The sequence below is a fragment of the Eupeodes corollae genome, chromosome 1, assembly GCF_945859685.1.
Source record: "Eupeodes corollae chromosome 1, idEupCoro1.1, whole genome shotgun sequence".
In the NCBI taxonomy this organism is placed as follows: domain Eukaryota; kingdom Metazoa; phylum Arthropoda; class Insecta; order Diptera; family Syrphidae; genus Eupeodes; species Eupeodes corollae.
In genome coordinates, this window is record NC_079147.1 from 221,739,617 (window position 1) to 221,759,991 (window position 20,375).

The window sequence follows — 20,375 nt, forward strand, 5'->3', positions numbered from 1 at the left end:
AAATGAAGCTACTAACCCAAAAACTAAACTTAACTGTACGTTTTTCCAAATTTTTCGAGTATTTTAAAAAAAGTATCATAATATATTTTGTGTAGAATTACAACACATATGCACATATGATGAGTACCCAAAATTTTGTACGAAAAAGCCCATGACTTTCAAATAATTTGGATAAAACTGCATTTTGTCCCACCTTCACCCAGTTCAAAACGTCAACCTTCCTAAAATGTTGTATTAAGGAAGTAGGTATAAATGCAGCTTTCCACCAAAACTCTGTTTCGTCGGATTTTTTTTTTGAATCAATGCCTAATTTTACTGGACTGTCATGCTTGTAAATTTATGTTACTTACTTAAGATGGTGATACAGGCCTATGTGAACTAGGGCCTCATCCAACGAACTTCTCCATCTAGCTCGTTCCCTAGCTAGTTGTCGCCAGTTTCGCGCTCCAAGTTGGGTGAGGTCACTTTCCACTTGTTCGCGCCACCTGGTCCGCGGTCTTCCTCTACTGCGCTGTCCTGTGGGTGTTGATTCAAAGAATTTATGTTATTGATATTTAATAATCTTCGAAACAATCACAGAATAGAATAGACTTAAGATTTTGTTTATAAAAATATTATCACAAATGGTCCTATTTTTGTGTTTGTAACTGTATGTAGGTATACCCATGCATGCCGTTTCACCGGTTATTGAAACAAATTTGATGATCTCAAAACTTCTTGTACTGAAAACAAAAACATTGCATTGAAAACTTTACAACTTTTATAAATCTTACAAACAATAAATACTGTTTAATACAAACAATCCTTAAATTGTTTATAGCGTTTCCTCAAGTTGAAAAATCATTAAACAACAAAAAAAAAACAAAAAACGCCGGGAGCCGGGAGTAGGGCAGATTTTTAGTTTATTCTTAGCAATAAAAAATCAGGTGAACCTTTTTAAAAGAGAAGAACACATTATTTTCCCTTCACCTGTCCTCAGTTTATTTCGAGATTGAAATGAATGAGTGCTATCTGCACAACAAACGGCGATGATTACGAACTACCACAATCGAAACATCATCCGACTGGTGACAGAACACAGAACCTTTACCAATACCTGCGTTCAAAGAAAGCTGGAGCATGACAGGAACAACGAACACAAGACAGGACAGGGAGGAACACCTTTCACAGCAAAACAGCCCCGGAAGATGACATGCGGAGTGAGTCTGACTCTGAGTACTGAGAACGAGAAGAAACAATCATAGCCCACCCTCTCTCAAGTCTTAACTCTCATCAAGTCTTAACGTATACCTAGGGCTAGGCTACAGAAGAAGAGCACATTCGTTGCCGTTTCTCATATAAAATATTGTGTGTTTTATTTTGTTTTATATCTTTTTTTATTATTATTAAATTGCAACAAAAGTACTCATTCATTTTATTCATTCCTGGATATAAATCAGAATGCTCATTCTAAATGAATTTTAGTTTTGAGTGGGCTCTCGTACGGCAACGATTCGGGAAAAAAGTGTAGCGTTCGTTCTTCTTCATTTATTCTGTTCTCAGGCAGAGGCACCAGGGTACCAGGCACAACATTTCGTCATAGTCATAGAAAAGGAAAAAATACTTAGTTATCTTATAATTTATCATACGGAAATTGAAAACAAGTGATACCTATCTTCAAACAACTGTTTTTGTCTTTGTCTCATCTGATAAAGTGATTTATTTATTTAACAATAAACTTTATTGCAACCGATTATATTAGACCCGCAATTGAAAAATAATCTTTTCGTTTTTATCTTGTGTGTTCATAAAAGTTCAAGACATTATTGTCCGTTCCGAAAATAAGAATTAAAATAGAGGTTTGTTCCTATACGAGTGAAAATATCTACATACCTATCTACCTAACCCGGCTGCTGTCTTGGAGTGCTCTTGAACCAAATTTACTGCATCCCTTACAATAATTAAAATATTTTATACTTACCCAAATCGTGTAGGTAGGTTTTTGCATTTGAATGTTCACACTTTCATTAAGTAATTAATTGTTGTAAGCAATCAGAAATGATGACTTGTGTTGCAAGCTTGAATATGTATACCTACCATATTGTTCGTGTGGTTTTTCTCGGAGCTTAAGATGCATGGCTGACTAATAAATGTAAAAAGTGATTATTCCTTTTGATTTGTGTTTTTGGCCTTGTGTTTTAGTATAAAAGTGCAATCTACTAGCAGACTATTACATTTTAAACTCGGACTTAAGGCTTTTACCACATCAAAAAAGGTCTTAAGTCAAATACTGGCCTATTTTTGTCTCAACATAAGTCTAGAACAACTGCTTAATGTCGTATTAATTTAGTCTTTAGGCAATTAGACAAAAAAATTTATAAGTGTTTTGATATTAGTTTCTGACTAAAGTCATTTGTGCCTAACGGTAAAGATTCGATCTCTCCAAATCAAAATCTAGATTTTAAGATAAAAATCCAAAATCTCATATCTCATTTTTTAAAAGCTCCTCAATCTTATGGAGTTTTGCATGGGTGAAATAAATCAATTTATTCTTGATCTAGATCTGTCAAAACACAAATTTCCCTTCTTTTCATTTATTTTTGATTTAAGGTCAAATCTGCAGATATTGGTTTTTTGGCAGATTTACTCCCCTTTACCCATGCCTTAAAAACAATTCTTTAAAAATGTTTATTTGGAAATTTGACAGCTTTAACACTAATGGGCAATTTTAGACAATATAGGGACTTCATTTGCAGTCAACTTCATTCTTTGAACGTAAATTTTGACCAAGGCAACTAGTTAGTTTTCGAAGTGTCATAAATTTCAAATTCAGAACCTTACTTCACAAACATCTACATTAAGTTCATAGTATAATAACTACTAAACACATTATTGTCTACAAAACACTCCCCAGCAAAGCTACAAGTCCATTACGATTTGTCTTTTGTATTGTAGAGAGATATTACTTACAGGAAACATTAAATGGAATTGTGCCGAAAATATATAAATTATAGAGTAGTAAAGGTCAGCTTTCACTTGAATGAAAAAACATGATCAGTTGTCATTTTGACATAAGTTGACTTGACTAGATAATTAGGGAGATTTTTCTTTACTTACTTTCCAGACAACTTTCCAATAAAGTTAATTGGAAGGCATTTTTTTTGGCAGCTGGCCAATCAGATGCTAGAAACTTGCCTCACTTTCAAGTTCCTTATGTCGCCTAACCCTGCCCAATAACGCTTATACAATAGGCAGGATCAGACCACTTATTATACTTTATTTGCCTACTGCATTTTTTGAACTTACATTTAAAAACAGGCAACTATTAAGTTTGACTAAAAAAAATCAATTTTTAACTAAAATCTGGACCTTTCCTAAGCGATGGGTTTTGAGACCAAGTGGTGTCGGCTTTGGAATCTTTAATCTGATTAAAAACAACTCATTCTGTTAGTTACAAACCTTTGTATCCGAAAGATCGCAGTCGAACTCAGTCAACTTCGAATTCATGAGAAGACTCATTCACTTATTCTCCCTTAAATTTTTTTGTTGAGCCCAAGAAGCCATACTTCGGGCATTCATAATTTTTTTCCTTAGGCGCAATGATAATTAAGTCCCACATCAAATGTTTCGTTCACACCAGACAGCCGAAAAAGAAAAGTTCACTACCCTAAAAAACTGATATACATTATGTACATACATAAGTTTGTCAAAAGCCCAATTTTCTAATGTACATATTAAATTTACATATATTTTCAGCTCAATTCCTGACGCAATGAATTCGCCCAACGAACAATCCATCGAAGTCCAGCTAAATAATCTGGACTCGGAATTAAATCCACAAATGAAAGAAAAAAACCGCCCACCTAGTGTTTATAAGTCTAAAGTGTTTATTGTCACTTTAGCATTCTCAGCGACCCTCCTGACACTATTATGTATTGCATTTATGATGAACTATGAAAAAGACTCTGACGTGGCGTCTAAAGTCAGCTTTTGGAATGTCGATCTACCGCCAGAACAAAAAATCTGGTATGATAAAGGCATTGACGAGCTGAAGGAAGCTCTCCATCATCAGATAAATATGAGAAGAGCTAAAAACGTGATATTATTCATTGGCGATGGAATGGGACCAAACACAGTCACTGCGTCAAGAATCTACGGTTTCAAGGAGGAGGGTCTACTGAGTTGGGAAAAATTTCCACATATGGGACTTTTAAAGGTGCGTATAAGTTTTGAGATAATTGCCAGAGAGAATCTCCAAAGAATATCGATAAATAATAATTTTGTTTTCAGACATATTGTGCCAACAAACAAGTCCCAGATTCATTTTCCACAGCTACAGCACTCTTTGGAGGCGTTAAAGTCAATTACGAAACAGGTGGAGTCGACTCTACAGTAAACTTGGCCAATTGCACTGCAGCTATGAATGCTACGCATCACGTCGAGACAATTCTTAAGTGGGCACAAGACGACGGAATGAATACGGGATTTGTTACCACCACTAGGGTTACTCATGCAACTCCAGCAGCCTTGTATGCACATGTCCCCGATCGTCGTTGGGAGTGTGAGGCGAAAGTTCCAGAAGATGCGAGACACGCTGGTTGTAAAGACATTGGGAAAATTTTAATTGAAGAGAATCCAGGAAAGAGTATCAATGTAATCATGGGTGGTGGACGTCAATGCCTAGTTTCGCATGCTAATTCATCCGATGCTGACCCACTTGACACCTGGGCTTGCAATTCCAAGGACGGTAGAAATCTAATTCACGATTGGGAAGTTCAGAAGAACAACGCTGGAGAATCCTCTGCTGTTGTGCAGAATAACGAGGAGTTGGCGAATCTTAATGGAGCGGATGTAGACTACGTTTTGGGTTGGTTTTATTTTCACTGAAATATATAATTGATTTTGGTTTTTCATTCGTATTTCGGGAATTATTTTAGGAATTTTCGCAAACGGTCATTTGAAGTATGACCATGAACGTGATAGTGGCCCAAAAGGAATGCCTTCTCTGAAAGATATGACTCTAAAAGCACTGGAAGTTCTGAAAACAAAGCCAAAAGGCTTCCTGCTGGTCGTCGAAGGAGGAAACATCGATCAAGCACATCATAGAGGGGCTGCACGCAAGGCCCTTTCAGAAGTGCTGGCTCTAAATGAAGCGATTGAGGCAACGGTTAAAGATATGAGGTTTGTAAAAAAGACCACAACTCGGTCATTCAAAGTGTGCAAAATTATTTGACTGAACTTTTTTTTTTACTCGTTAAAGTGACCATCTTGCAGAGACGCTTATTATTGTGACAGCCGATCATTCCCACACCTTGACGATTAACGGTTATCCCGATAAAGGAAACAATATTTTAGGAATAGCCTCAAATTCGAAAACCGAATCAACTCCCTACACAACTTTGACGTATGGAACAGGTTACAATGCCTTTCAACCTGAATTAGACCCACAAACAAATAAAATGAAACGACGCGATCCGAGCAAGGATGACACAACTTCTTTCGATTATGTTCAACAGGCTACTATCAACACGGACGAGAATACACATGGAGGTTCAGATACTACAATTTTTGCTAAAGGTAGGTACAACCAATATTTTATCTATATTATACATGCTTAAGAATCGATTTGTGAAAGTTATAGACTCTTATGCACATAATAAATAGTCAGACATTTAAAGTAGCCAAAGAATTATTTCGGATAAGGCTTAAAAGCTTACATGCCAAAATAATCGGGTAATGCCATTTCTTTTATTAAATTTAATTTATTTATTCTATTTAAAGGACCAATGGCACATTTATTCCACAATGTTCATGAACAAAGCTACGTAGCGCATGTTATATCCTATGCTCTACGAATTGGACGCTTTCGTGATAGCAGTATTGTTGAGTCATTGGCAGAGATGTTGCCGATATAAAGACTGTCGCAACGGAATCAATTACTTTTATCAGATTTTTGTGATATTAAATAGCTGACGGCCCTTCCGGTCATGACCCAAAACATATAACTTTAAAATCAACTGTTTTTGTAAATACTTTTTTTATGAATTAATACATAATCTAAACTAAAAAGAAAATAGTGAAGTAAGAATATTTTGAATTTAAGTACTTATTGACATGAAACAGTATAAGAGTTTTTAATAGAGCACAATATTTACCTTCCTTAAAAATTTTTCACCCACGAATTTTTTTCTTATTATTTATTTTTAGTAAAAATAAAATACATACTTACAAATTGTGTTGTAAAGAATTGCAGTATTGAGAGGATGACGATCTAATCAACATTTTCAAAAATTTACAAATACATTTCATTAGTTGCTTGCATTTGAAATACATTAAGCCATTTGCTTTGCTGCTAAAGTATAAAACTGCGGTACGTAGCATCCTGTTTATAACCGTTTTATTCATCGACTATATATGTAAATGTAGTCTTAGGTTTATCCATAAAATTTATGTTATATTCAATTTATTTTAAAATCAGGTATATTTGCAAAAGATAACCAAAAATTCGATACAAAAACTACTAGGATTGGGTAAAAGAATGTATTTTCTTGTGAATGCAATCATTTTTCAACATTTTTTGAATTCTGCCTAAAATTGAAATTATTGAATTGATAATATACAAATTGTAAATTATAATTTTACAATCACCATATCACATAATAATTTGATCTTATAATCATTTTCCTCTTGATTTAAATTATTTGAGACATCTTGCTTTTAAACTCATTACTTATTTAAAGTCTGCATTCACTTCAATTTTGCATAAAATGTTTTGGCCAGTTTATATTTGTTTTTCTGAGAATTTTCTCAGACGGGTTCACCGAGCAACACAATTTACAATTCGTTCTCACCTTTCATCAAATTATCTTTGCACCTTTTTGAATTGTGCAATAGAGAATTCTTGAGAAATCGAATCATAAAAATTCTGTTCCCAAATTTTTGATAGAGATATTTTCATATGTACATATATGAGAAAAATATCTCGGAGAATTTAGAAATATAAATCTAAAAATTGCAAGGGCTTAAAATCAATGCAAAGAATTCAAACTATTGTATGAGATCCAAATGATAGGGGGATAGTAGGATTGTTTTTTAATGAATATTATATATATACAATATGAGAAAACCAACTAGGACGGTCTCAATGAATTCTTCAGGAACTTTAACTGGTCACTATGCTTCCTCGATTATATGGTAACAAATTTAATTCTTTGTGGAATGAGAATTTTTATACCGAATAGGGTTAAATCTATCAATCCCAAAGAGTACTCATGGTTTGATTCGAGCTGTAAAGAGGTTATTAGGTTCAGAGTTGTAAGTTTCCGTTGTTATAAAGCCAACCCGACTGATGAAAATCGGAATAAGTTCAAACAAGCTAGAAAAACCTGTCATATTCGAAACACCAAATTTTTGCATGATCAGAATTAAGGCAAAAAATACTATAATGTCCCAAAGGTAGTAAAAATGTCTGGTCATTTGTAAAAAACGTACGAAACACCACGTCATGCTTGGTAAGCTCGAATGATAAAGTCAATTTGCTTGCAGCACAGTTTGCTGTTAATTTGACGCTACTGGAAAGTATCATGAGTCCTCCTGTTCTTGAGAGGGTAAATGATTCTATGGGACGAATCTTCTTTCACACTCGTGCAGTTGCAAGAGTACTAAAAGACCTTGACATAACCAAATCAGCTGTACCGGATAGTATTCCCCTTATTGTTCTGAAGGGGTGTTCTTCAACGCTAGCAAAACCACTGCGTAAGCTTTTCCATCTGTCCTATTGTGCAGGTCTCTTCCCGAGTGGATGGAAAACTGCATTTGTCCAGCATGTCCCTAAAAAAGGTGAATCCTATTCCCCCTCGAACAATCGTCCAATTGCACTTACGTCTCTTCTTTCCAAGGTCATGGAAACGCTGATTAATTTTCAGCGTAAGAAATATCTTGAAGAACTGAAGCTTCTTAATGACCGACAGTATGGCGTTCGTAGCAATAGGTCCACTTGTGATCTCATGGTTCATCTCACCGAACAGTGGAACAAATCTTTACACCGTTTTGGAGTGAGTAAGATTATTGCTCTTGATATTTCAAAAGCATTTGATAGAGTTTGGCACTAAGCTCTCTTATCGAAAACGCGTGCTTTTGGTATTGATGAAATCTTCTTGGTTGGATTAGAAATTACCTTTCTAACCGTTTAATATAACTTGTATTAGATGGTTTCAAGTCTGAAATTCATCAAATAAATGCTGGTGTCCCCCAGGGCTCCGTTTTCTCTTCTTTTTATTCATAAAAGATCTCTTGTCTGTCACTTCTAATCCATTAAACTGTTTCGCCGACGACAGTACCCTCAGGTTTTCATACTCGTTTCCAGATTCACATCCTTGTCCTTCGGATGTGGAACTTCAAGGGCAGCGTATGTAAAGCTCATTGAATTCTCTCCTGTCGTTAAAGCGTAACGCACCCCCGATGCCACTACCTATGAGTGGCACTTGCATCCAGGAAACCAATCAACTATCAGTACTCGGTATGTATATCACAGATCACCTCTTATGGAAGATCACATATTCGATATCGCCAAAAATGCTGCCAGGTGCTTGAGATTTCTTTGACGATGCAAGAAATTTTTCACCACTTCTGATCTGGCTATAATCTACAAAGTTTCATCCGTCCAAAGCTCGATAATAATTCTCATATTTGGGCAGTTGCCCCTAAAACAAGTCTTGGATAGAATTCAAAACAGGGCTTTAAAAATGATAGGCGACAGAACTATAATCGAAACATTTACATCGCTAGACCACCGCCGCAATGTTTTATGCCTTTCGTTGTTTTATCGATATTTTTACAAACAATTTTCTGTCAAATTAGCCAGTTGCATTCCACTCCTTAAACTATTCAGTCGTAATACTCGCGCTTCTAGGAATGCTCATCAGTTTACCCTTGAGCTCAATTTAGAGATTCTTTTTATAACCGCACATCGAGAATGTGGAAAGCTTTGGACAACTCTGTTTTTCCCTCCCATTTTGATGTTCAGAACTTTACGACTAATGTGCACCGGTAGCTCCTTTTAAATCCTTCCCTATTTTCCTAACGCTGGCACTGTGTTTAAATATTAACATATAAAGGGTACTAATAACCCCTTGTATGTAGGTAAAACCTTTTCTCAAGGTGATTTCAATGATTGCAATCTTTAAATTAAAATCATAAAAGATTAAATTCCTTTGAAAGCCTGAGCAGTACGTAGTTCACAAGGGCCTAGTAAGCAGAAATTTGAAATTTCGATTTCATACAAAATTCTATCCAAATTTTTGCCGAGCTAAAACTTTGTTCAAAAAACTTATCTTCAGCTTAAAAAAATAGTTGTTTTCCAATTGTACATCAACTTAAATATCTGCCAGAAATTAACACGGTTCAGACAATATAAGGGACTTCATTTGCAGTCAACTGCATTCCTTAAACACACATTTTGACCAAGTCAACTAGTTAATTTTGTAAGTGTCATAAACTTCAAACTCAGAACTTTACTTCCATAACTTTTACCTTCAGCTTACAGTTCAAAAATTACTAAAAACATTATTTATACAAAACAGTTCTCAAGCAAACTACAAGTCAGTCAAAACTTGCATTTCGCATTGTAAAGAAATATTACTTATTTCTTTTAAAATTTGACGAGAAACCCTTTTACACAAAATATTAAATGTTCAACTTTCAGTTAATTAAAAAAATGATCGATTGTCGTTCTGACATAAGTCGACTTGACTTGATAGTCAGGGAGAGTTTTCTTGACTTACTTTCCAGTCGAGTTTCCAATAAAGTTGCCTTAAATGCAAGGCAATTTTTTGGCAGCTGACCAATCAGATGCTAGAAACTTGCCTTACTTTCAAGTCCCTTATGTCGCCTGAACCTGTCGGGACACATGATCAAGCTAGATTTTAATATTGCTACCTATTGATTTTGTTAAATCAAAATGAATGAATACCTATTTGAAATTGGTCTATCAATATTTTGTCTGCCAAAACTTAAGAATAAACTTTATTTACTTGAAATCTAACAAAACTGCACTCGAACCTTAAGTTCGAGCAGTTATTCAAGAATGAAATGAAATGTGAAACCCTTTTTAACTTACATACTTACTTCAAGAAATTACCTTTACAATACGATTGATAAAATACTATAAAACATCGCTACTTTCATCGCGATATTACATGGTTTAGTTTGATTAAATCTTCTGCTAGTTAAACTTTTATTTTTTGGTATTAAAAACCATTTCAACAAATGTACTTTATAAAAGGTTGCCTTCAAAAACCAATTTAAAAAAACACCAATAACACTCGTAAATTAAATCATGATTGTCAACAGTTTAGCACCACATTTAACATAAGAGAAGTGGTGTCCCTCAAATTCATATAACTAAAATTTAAAAAATCGCAAATCAAACTCCTTAGCTGTTTAGTGTCTGCCGAGGAAATGCGACGTTTTGTCATGTGTCCGGAGGAGCACAGTTTCAAATGGTTTCCCAAAACTCGAAAACACTAAAAAACTCGTTTTATGCAACCTCTGCCGGACAAATGCAGCAACCTAGACGTCTGTCAAAACCATATTTTAAACATCAGCAAGTTCTTGCCGTCAAGTTTAGTTAATTTCCCTTCCTATTTCAATTTTCTGAAAAGTAGTATTTTCGCTGCACATTTTCTCGGAAACGCTACCACAACGTCCTGACAAACAAACGTTTCTGTTATCATCATTACTAAGACTACCAACAACTTTAATATCAATTGATTTCTTTTCACGCCAAAAATTAGCCCTCAAGTCTTAACATTGAACAAGGCAATTTCTGAGAAGTTGAATTTGGACAAAAGAAATCGCATTTTTAAAATAAATCAACAGTTATAAAATAAGCAATAAATGAGCCGGTTCAGACAACATAAGGGACTTCATTTGCAGTCAACTGCATTCCTTGAACGTAAATTTTGACTAGGGCCAGTTATAGCTATCAGTAAAATTTTAGTTTTTGGTTTTTGAATATATTACAGATTTATTTCTAGCAAAATATTGATGCAATAAGATGAATCCTATATTCAAGTATTTTTTTTTTTTTGTTTTGAATAAGAAACAATGCATTTAAAGTTTTATTTAATTTATAAATCCATTTTCATTTTTTTAATGATGAAATTTCATTTTACTGAACAGCTGACTGACAAAACCCAAACAAATTCCATTTCGTTTTACTTTTGGTGTTCCAATTTTTACTGTTCCGGTCACATCATTAAAAATTTTACTGATGAAAGCAACAGTAAAAAAAAACACTCTCCAAATAGAAACTTCAAAGTGACATTTAATTTAATAACGTACATTTACTGATTGCTATAAACGCTCATCAGTAAAACATTTCAGATTCCTCCTGTTTCAAATTTTACTGATAGCTATAACCGGCCCCTAAGCGCCCAGTTATAGCTATCATTGGTTTACATCATTAAAAACAAACATTGGAATTTTTTGACAGGTCGTTTATAGCTATCATTCCAAATTTTTGTCATTGAAAAAATTTCCTAAAGGAAATCTACCGACGAATTTTTACTAACAGAAATCTGTCATTGGAATTATGTAAATTTGGAACACAAATCAGAGGAACAATTCGTTTCACTTTTGAACATAAGAGTATCAGCTGTTCAATAAAATGAATTTCCGTCCGAAAAATAGAAAAATACATTTTTAGAGAAAAATAAATTCGTAATTACAGTTTTTTCTCAAAAAAAATTCTTTGTGTGATTTCCGATCGATCCGTATATAATTTTCAGTTATAATCAAATTGAAACACCGTCAAATATCGATTCAAATATTTTTCCGGATCGATTTCAATGATAGCTATAACTGGCGCCTAGTTAGCAACTAGTTAGTTGGCCGAGTGGCATAAACTTCAAATTCGGAACATAACTTGATGCAACTCTATTTTCATTTGATCGTGCGAAAACTACTAAAAACACAACTGTCAACAAAAAACTTCTTAGGCAAGCTACAAGTCCATTTCGAACTGTATTTTTTATTTTAAATAAATATTACGTACCTATTCCTTTTCCAATTTGAGAGGAAACCCTTTTACACAAAACATCAAATGGAATTGGCAGAAATTAAACAAGCCATTAAGTAATAAAGTTCAGCTTTCTGTTTAATGAAAAAACATGATTAACTGTCATTTTAACATAAGTTGACTTGACTTGATAGTAAAGGATATTTTTCTTTACCAACTTTCCAATAAAGTTGCCTTAATTATAAGGTAATTTTTTGGCAGTTGGAACAAGAAACATAACTTAAGTTCAAGTCCCTTACCCTGAGGCTTCACAAGAGTAAAATCAAATCCAACTTCTTTTCCGCAATCTAGTGTTTTTTTTGACTGGGAATCTTATGTCTTGCCAAGAGCAACCTCAAATGTCACATTTGACACAACGGTTAATCTGATGTTTACTTTTTTGTTGATTTACCTTTCGATAGTTGTTGTTTTTTACAAATTTAAATTTCAAACCAATTAAATACAAAAAATGCCTTTGAGTAAACAAAAATTAGCCCTTTTAACAAAATTATTGCTGGTTAGCTGGAGGAACTACAACAGCTAACTATTCAAAAGAGTAAAAGAAAAAACAGGTTTTGGATGAATCCATTTTTTGAAGTAAGGGAACTTTATGATATGGAGGCGCACCTACTCAAGGACTTACTATAGGAGGACGGTGCAGCCTATAAGACTTTTCTTAGGATGTCGGTCAACAGCTAACTGAAACAGGTAAGTAATACGTAGTAAACAACGAAATGAAATTTTAAGTTTAAAAAGACAGTCAAATGGACGCTCACCACCACATACAACACAAATGTCAAGTTTTGATGACAGGATTTTGATCAGCTCCAAAAATCCAAACTGACCGTATCGTGGACTGGATGTTGGATTGTTGGTCTCTATAGGATTATCTGATGACAGGCTGATAGTCCTGTCATCGAAAATGTTTAATGGAGACCCCAAGTTATGTCGTCTGAACCACCCCAATTATCGTAAATTACTTATCTGTCAAAATATAGCGCACCAAATAAATTTTCTTCGCGAACATTTCCCAAAATAAATTTATTTATTTTATAAAAAACAGAAGAATTAATATAATTGGTATTCCTTAATTTAAATTGGTATCGCTTGTGTTTAAGATCAAATCAGAAATTGTCTTTTTCAATGCTTAGCTGAAAAATGAATACACAATGGCACCATAAATGATCGTAGTTCCAACCGTCAATCCCCTAACATTATGTTATAACCCTAAAACAGTTTGAGAATTTCTGCTTGATATGAAAATCTCTCCAATATTTCATCTGTCATTCATGTACCAGAGCGGAGCACCGGTGCCAAATGTCATCTGTTTCGTTTTTCGCGCATGATTCTACTTTGTTATTTCGTTTTATATTTACTGTTTATCCTCTAATTTCTTTTGAATCTTACTTTTATCTTCTCTCTCCGTCTCCAGTACACAAACACATTTCTTTTTACTTTTGTGGAGACTTATTTATAAATTCACTCACGAGAATAGAAGCACATCCAAAAACAAAAAAAAAAACGAATTCAAGTAAAATCGACTGCGAGACTCCTACTCCAACTAAAGTACCCAACCAAGTCGCATGTCCAACAAAAATATATTTATAGCTTAAGCGTAAGCGTCTCCATATACCAAACTTTAACTTCCATTTGTTAATTTATTAAGTTAATTAGTTTTATAATCATGTTTGGAACACACAAGAAATGATCTAATTTGTTTTGAAATCATAAATAAAACAGTGCTTCGCGTAAAACAACAAACAACGCACAAATGAGTTAATTTTCAAAAACATGAAACACCATTCCATATAAATTCCATAAGAAGCTTCTTAAATAACCTAAGCGAAAAAGTGTACTCCAAGTTTACGAAGTGTGATACAAAATAGATTCTAAAAAAAAGAAGAAAATAAAATAATTTCATTACAGTGATTAAAAAACCATTCAACATCTGAAACAAACAAATTAAAACTAACAAAATACCATTTAAAAAAAAGCCAACTAAAAATCAAGAACAAATTGAATTTCAAGACAAAGATTGTTCGTGATTTGTGAAGAGTTTTTCACAACAAGAACAAAAACAAAAACCACCGCAATTCGGTTTCAATTGAATTCAAATCAAAATCAAACTCAAAGCTCACATAAAAATATTCTCAGTTTCAGTTTCAGTTTGTGTTGTTTTTCTTTGTTTCTTCTTTTATTCACATTTTAGAGATATTCTATTTTCTATTTCTATGATTCTGCCTTGCGGTTGTGCTAGTAGTAGTCCACCAAGTCCAAGTCCAGTCGCTGTCGCTGTCGCAGTCGTGTATGCGAATTTCTCGGGGGCGTGTGCGTCGTTCTGTTGCTCTCGTTTTTAATCTTGGCTACCTATCTGAAAATTTGATTGCTACTACTGCTCCACACCACCTGAAACTATTTCAGTGTATCTATCATTGGGGTGCATGCCATCCCATTCCGATTCCCATTAATAGAGACCAAATGAAAAATTCGTGAAAGAAAAGTGTTGTTGTCATTTTCCCTGTTTAGTTAGTTTCTACACCTAACCTACCTACCGAGTGTTTGTTTTTAAGTTTTAATTTTCTAACGTAAACGTTAAAAAAAGGGTGATGGGTACAAAGTCGCTGCAGCATCCGGCTTTGCGGGGTCGCAGGGGTTGTTATTTGTCGCTGGCTTGTTCAATCGGTTCCATAAGCATCGCGTGTGGCAGCTTGCTGCAAATACAAAATTCCACCGATCGAATCTCCTTGCAGCGAGGTCTCTTCCTCACCTCAATGGGATTCATCTACTTTGTCTCGCTGACAGACTTTTTCAACAAGTATCTCTTGGAAACACCTCAAGGAATTAAGTTTCGTAAGAAATATCGACTGATGATGTCTGATGTCATGGAAATCACCAATAAGTAAGTACCTTTTTTTCTGCTTTTATTCTTTCTAGATCTTATTCTTATTACTTATTACTTTTAGCATAACACATCGACCTCCACCCACCTTCTCTTATAAATTGTTGTTATGTCAAATACACTTTGTGAAATAGATATGTACCTACCTATCCACTCCACCTAAATGGTTGCATCATCAAGAATATTACTTATGAAAATAATATCTAATAGAAACCTTCTTCTTGAAAATCTTATTAATTTTTCTTTATTTATATCTTTTCGATTCAGTTCAGTTATTGAGGTTTTAATGATTGTTTCTCAAAAAGAAAAAGCATTTAATTGCCGCACATAGAGGTACCCCCAACTATTGAGAATTATTATTTGCAACTTATTTTTCTTTTTAATTTCTCGTTTAAAATATCATCGAAGCACTGACTGACAATGTAGGTATAGTGTCGTAAGTAGCTACCAACTTGTACCTCGTACTCGTATCGTGTAGGATAGGAACGACATAAATAAATTAATGAATGGTCTTTCATTTACTCTGTACCTATGTCGTATCGTATTTTTTAGCGTGACGTAACACAACACATCAAACGAGTTTTAAATAATATATTTTTGAGTTAGTTCGTGTAAACAAAAATAATGTTTAAATAGTTTTGGGTCATAATGTCATTATTTACATTCTATTTACCTATAAAATCAGTGGTATTTTTAAATAGGTATGTAGGTAGGTCCATTTGTATATAAAATCTACCTCCTTTAGTTAACCTTGAAACTGCTTAAACAAAACTTATGTAACATAGCTCTTCGTCAACCGAGTAATTGTTTATAAACTGTAAACATTTCAGTTGACTAACTATTCTTGATCGATTCATTCTCTTCATACCTATTTTGGCACTGTCAAAAGTGCTATGAGACTTAACATTCCTTGTTTAAGATACCAAGAGGGTAGATCTAGACTTTTAAAGAGAGGGGTGGAGGTGGTTCACACATTTACCATAAAATCGGAGTTTTGTTCATAACCGCCTACAAATTGTATTTAAATTGGATTTTTATTTAAATAAAATAATATGTATCCATCTTAAAATTGTGCACATGGTCCAGTAATTAAGCTGAAGGTCATCTAAAGAGTGATAGTTTTTGTTTCTATAATCATGGATAACTGTGGTCCAGCAAATCATGGGATAAATAATTTGACAAATTAATCTTAAATACACTCCATTTAAGTGTTTGGGCAGTTTTGTGCATTGAACTCAATTGGTTTAGAATAAGTTTTTAAGTTTGGACAACCAGTTTAATGTGTAAGCCAAAAAGTTTTGAAACTATCTGAAAAATTCAATTTCTTGCCTTGAAGTTTTTAAGCATACTTACTTACTTAAGGTCCCTCCCGGGACCGTAGATCACACGAAGAACTTTTCTCTCGAAGCGACCCAAGGTGCTTTCATCCGCTTTTGTCATGGTCCATGCTTCTGCACCGTATAGCAGGACGGGGATGATAAGGGTGTGCTTCTAGTGTTGACATGTGAGCTCTGCACTATTCTTTCAAGCACGATGTTAAAAAAATCACATGACAACGCATCACCTTGTCTAAAACCTTTTTTGACATCGAAAGGTTTTGTTAAGTTGTTGCCAACCTGTATGGAGCAGCGTGAATTCTCATTTGGTGTTCTTGGGTTTTTTCTAGGATCTGCCGTAATATTCACATTAGAAGAATTAGAGAAGATTTTATAGGCGATGTTAAGTAGACTGATTCCTCTATAGTTGGTACAGTTTAGAGGGTCTCCTTTTTTCAGGATCGGGCAAACAATACTGAGGTTCCATTCATCCGGCATGCTTTCTTCCGACCATATTCAAGCCATCCGCTCCAGCGGCTTTATTAGACTTCAACTTAGATATGGCAATCTTTACTTCGTCTAAATCGGGAGGACGGGATTATTGGCTTTCGTCGTCTATGTTGAATGGATCATCCTGCCCGACAGCGGAATTCGGTTCGTCGTTGCCGTTATACAGTCTGCAGAAGTGGTCCTTCCATATCCTCAGCATTGACTGCGGTTCCACTATGATGTTCCCACTTTAGTCTTTGCAGCCTTCGGTTCTAGGTTTATGTACCTGTGAATTTCGTTTCACCTGTTCATAAAACTTTCGAACTGCATTGGTGCTTTTAAACCTCTCAACATATTCGACCGCACGCTTCTCATGCCCTCTCTTTTTCCTTCTGAGAAGTCGGTGTTCCTCTCGCCTCTTCTGCTCATAGAGCTCATGAGCAGCTCTCGTCCTTTAATGCAGCGCCACTTTGCGTGCCTGTTGTTTTGTTGCATTTGCCTGCCGACATTCCTCATCAAACCAGGGGTTCCTTGTTGGTGGCTGTTTGAAACCCAGCACATCAGAGGCGGCTTCTCCGATTGCATCTTGGCAATGGTGCCACTGGTTTTCGATACATTGTGTTGGCGGCAGAGAACTTCGAGAGAGGTTACTTGTAACTCGGTCGGAAAAGGATTTGGCTATCTCTGGCGATTGTAACCGTTCGACGTTGTACCTTCTCCCAGCACCTCCCTGTTTTGCCTTGGGTCTGGAAATCCGAAGTGCTACCTTGGCTACAACGAGGTAGTGGTCCGAGTCGATGTTAGCTCCTCGGAAAGTTCGTACATCCATAACGCTGGATGCGTGTCTGGCGTCGATCGCAATATGGTCAATCTGGTTGACGGTAGGTTGATCTGGAGAAGTCCAAGTTCCTTTGTGGATGTTGAGGTGTGGAAAACGCGTACTGGCTACCATGACGTTTCGCCCTGCAGCAAAATCTATGAGCTACCAAACTGTATCATGTCCAAAGGCAGTCATGACATATATAATCGGCATACGGGTGGAGTTGATCTTTTGCTCTTCTTGGATACTATAGAATTCATATAGGTCACAAAAATTTTACCACAGAATATTCTTCCACATGATCGACATGACAGCCGTGAATGCGTGGCTATTGTACAGAAGAACGCTTCATGGTTCTGAGTCGTGGCTGCCACTAACAGATTTCAAGTGCGAGTTAGCCGAAGATCTATGCCATGCCAGCAAACTAAGTTCAACTAACAAACGTGGACGACTCTCTTATGTCATGGAGAATAATCTACAATTAAAGATATTGAAATTACCTTTTGCCATAATGCCATCGCAGGACGTTCGATTACATCAATAAGATCACCTTCCTGTTTGGACCACAAGACAGCGGTGTAAGGTTCCAGACTGCCATCCACTAAATCTTTGCTTGAATGAGAAAAAAACTGTTTCACTATATTCCATACTATTTTTTTTGTTACTTTTCTGCTCAAAAAGGGTTGATCTTAACTTTTGATATTCGCAAATATTTCTTCTATTTGTGTTTTTTTTTTTGGATTATTATTTAGACAAGTTTTCTTTCAGTTGAACTGATTTTTAAATACAAAAATCTGCCTACTGCCGATGGGATTTTTTATGAATTTCCTACTATACTATTTAAAGATTGCCAAAAAAACACGAATAATATCTTAAGAAACTGGCTACTTAAACCTAGCCAAAGTAAATCTTTAACATAAATCGAAAGATACAACATCTAACATTCAATTTTACGGGTAAAACATTTCAAAATAAATAATAAATAAGCAAGCTCAGACGACGTAAGGGATATGAAAGTAAAACAAGTTTTTAGCATCTGTTCGGACATCTCAAAGAAATTTCCAGGAAAAATTGTTCACTGGAAAATTAGTCAAGAAAAAGCCTCCTAACTATCAAGTCATTTCCTCTTATGTCAAAATGACAGCAAATCATAATTTTGCATTCAACTAAAAACTAATCTTTATTATTCTGTGATTTATTTATGTATTTTCTTCCTTTTCAAATTGAAAAATGAATAAGTAATATTTTTTTTGAAATAGAAAATGCAGGTCGAGATGTAATTGTAGCTTTCCTGAGAATGGTTGTAGATAATTAAGTTTTGATAGTTTTTGCACGACAACTGAAGATAGAGGTTAGTGAAGTAAAATTCCGAGATTGAAATATGTGACGTTTGAAATACTAACTAGTTGTCAATGTGAAAAGGTACGTTCAAAGAATGCGGTTGACTGCAAAGGAAGTCCCTTGACACCCATGACCCCCCTAAGAATTTAATGGCCCAACATTTTAAAAGAAATTTGAAAGCCGTTTTTAGCAATTTACTAAGTTTAACAGATGTTTAATCTTATTTTAAATTATTATAACATCACGTACTTTAACTTTTAACAATTTGCTAAATCCATATGACACCTGTACAATTATTCTTATAAGATCAGTGGATAAAGTGATCGGGTAAACAGTTGGGAATTCTTATTAACAGGTCTGTGGGAGCGTATTTGCTTTGTTTATTTTTACGAACTGTCACTGTTTACATATGTTAGGATGTTTGGTTTTTTTTTTTTAATAAAAGTCAATTAGTAATTTACAATTGACTTTGTAAATTGTTAAATATTTAGTAAATTTCTAACTAAAGGGTGATTTAGATTTATTCATTGAATGCATACACAGTAAGACATACATCTTATAATATTAGTGATATGCTAAAATACAAAACATAAAATAGTAAACAGGCTACTTCAAAGATGAATTTATATACAATTTTTGATTTTATACAAAATTTAATTTAATTTAATTAATAATCTCATTCTTTAAATTCAAATTGATTTATTCAGTAAAAATTACAATTAGTATATAATATTTATGTACATATGTATATTTATACAAATTTTAGTAGTTCAGTTCGTTGTTTAAAATCATATAATATAAAATTCGTACATATTAATCTCAACTCTCAACTTAATGCGGGGTTCTTTGAAAATTAGGCACTTTGAAAATGACTTCGGAGTTCGAATCGAAACCTAGCTTCTCCATTTGAAGTTTTCAAGTTTCTAGGCAGAAGATTCCACAGACGAATAGCGTAAACAAAAAATTGTTGTTCAGAGGTACGACAGGAATAATGAGGGTGCATAAGCATTAAGGATCTGCTTGAGGAACGGAATTGAATCCTATTATATAAACTAGAAGGTTATTGCGTGTTTATTATGTTACAGAGTAGGAGTAGAGTCCTGTACCGCATGAGATGATCGAAGGAAAAGTTGTAAATTTGGCGTGAAAATTCCGAAATACGATCAAAACGACAAAGACCAAAAATGTAGCGAGCTATGTTATTAAACATTCAATTTTCTTCTACTGTTGGCATCACAGTTGCTAAAAACTTTGCAACCATAAGTTAATATTGGGATCACAATCGTTTTGGCAATCATCATCCGAGTGTTCAAGGGCGTAAAATGTTGTGACGACCATAACATTCTAAGAATCCCATAAACCTTACCCACCGCCACATTGATATGGCTGTCAAAAGTAAGTCTCCTGTTAAACAACATGCCTAGATTTCGCGCATTCGATGTAAATTCAGTTGGCATACCATTCAAGCAGATG

At 34.7% G+C, this 20,375-nt stretch overlaps 2 protein-coding genes across 5 annotated transcripts in view; both read left to right on the plus strand.

Moving 5' to 3' along the window:
* The window catches only part of LOC129942140 (alkaline phosphatase), a 65,313-nt gene extending 59,160 nt beyond the window's left edge, over positions 1-6,153 (plus strand). Inside the window, exons 1-6 of one of the 4 annotated variants that reach the window (XM_056050949.1) lie at positions 1,450-1,838; positions 3,736-4,195; positions 4,270-4,846; positions 4,917-5,160; positions 5,240-5,556; positions 5,761-6,153. In XM_056050949.1, the coding sequence (XP_055906924.1) occupies positions 3,752-4,195; positions 4,270-4,846; positions 4,917-5,160; positions 5,240-5,556; positions 5,761-5,894 (1,716 nt within the window). In that variant the 5' untranslated portion in view covers positions 1,450-1,838; positions 3,736-3,751 and the 3' untranslated portion in view covers positions 5,895-6,153. Of the gene's footprint in view, positions 1-1,449; positions 1,974-3,735; positions 4,196-4,269; positions 4,847-4,916; positions 5,161-5,239; positions 5,557-5,760 lie in introns of those variants that run through there. The other 3 variants (XM_056050950.1, XM_056050951.1, XM_056050948.1) reach the window with 3 other exon arrangements.
* Positions 6,154-13,574: 7,421 nt separating this feature from the next.
* Positions 13,575-20,375, plus strand: part of LOC129941512 (uncharacterized) — an 84,867-nt gene continuing 78,066 nt past the window's right edge. Inside the window, exon 1 of the mRNA XM_056050182.1 lies at positions 13,575-14,936. Coding sequence (XP_055906157.1) covers positions 14,644-14,936 — 293 coding nt within the window. The 5' untranslated portion in view covers positions 13,575-14,643. The remainder of the gene's footprint in view (positions 14,937-20,375) is intronic.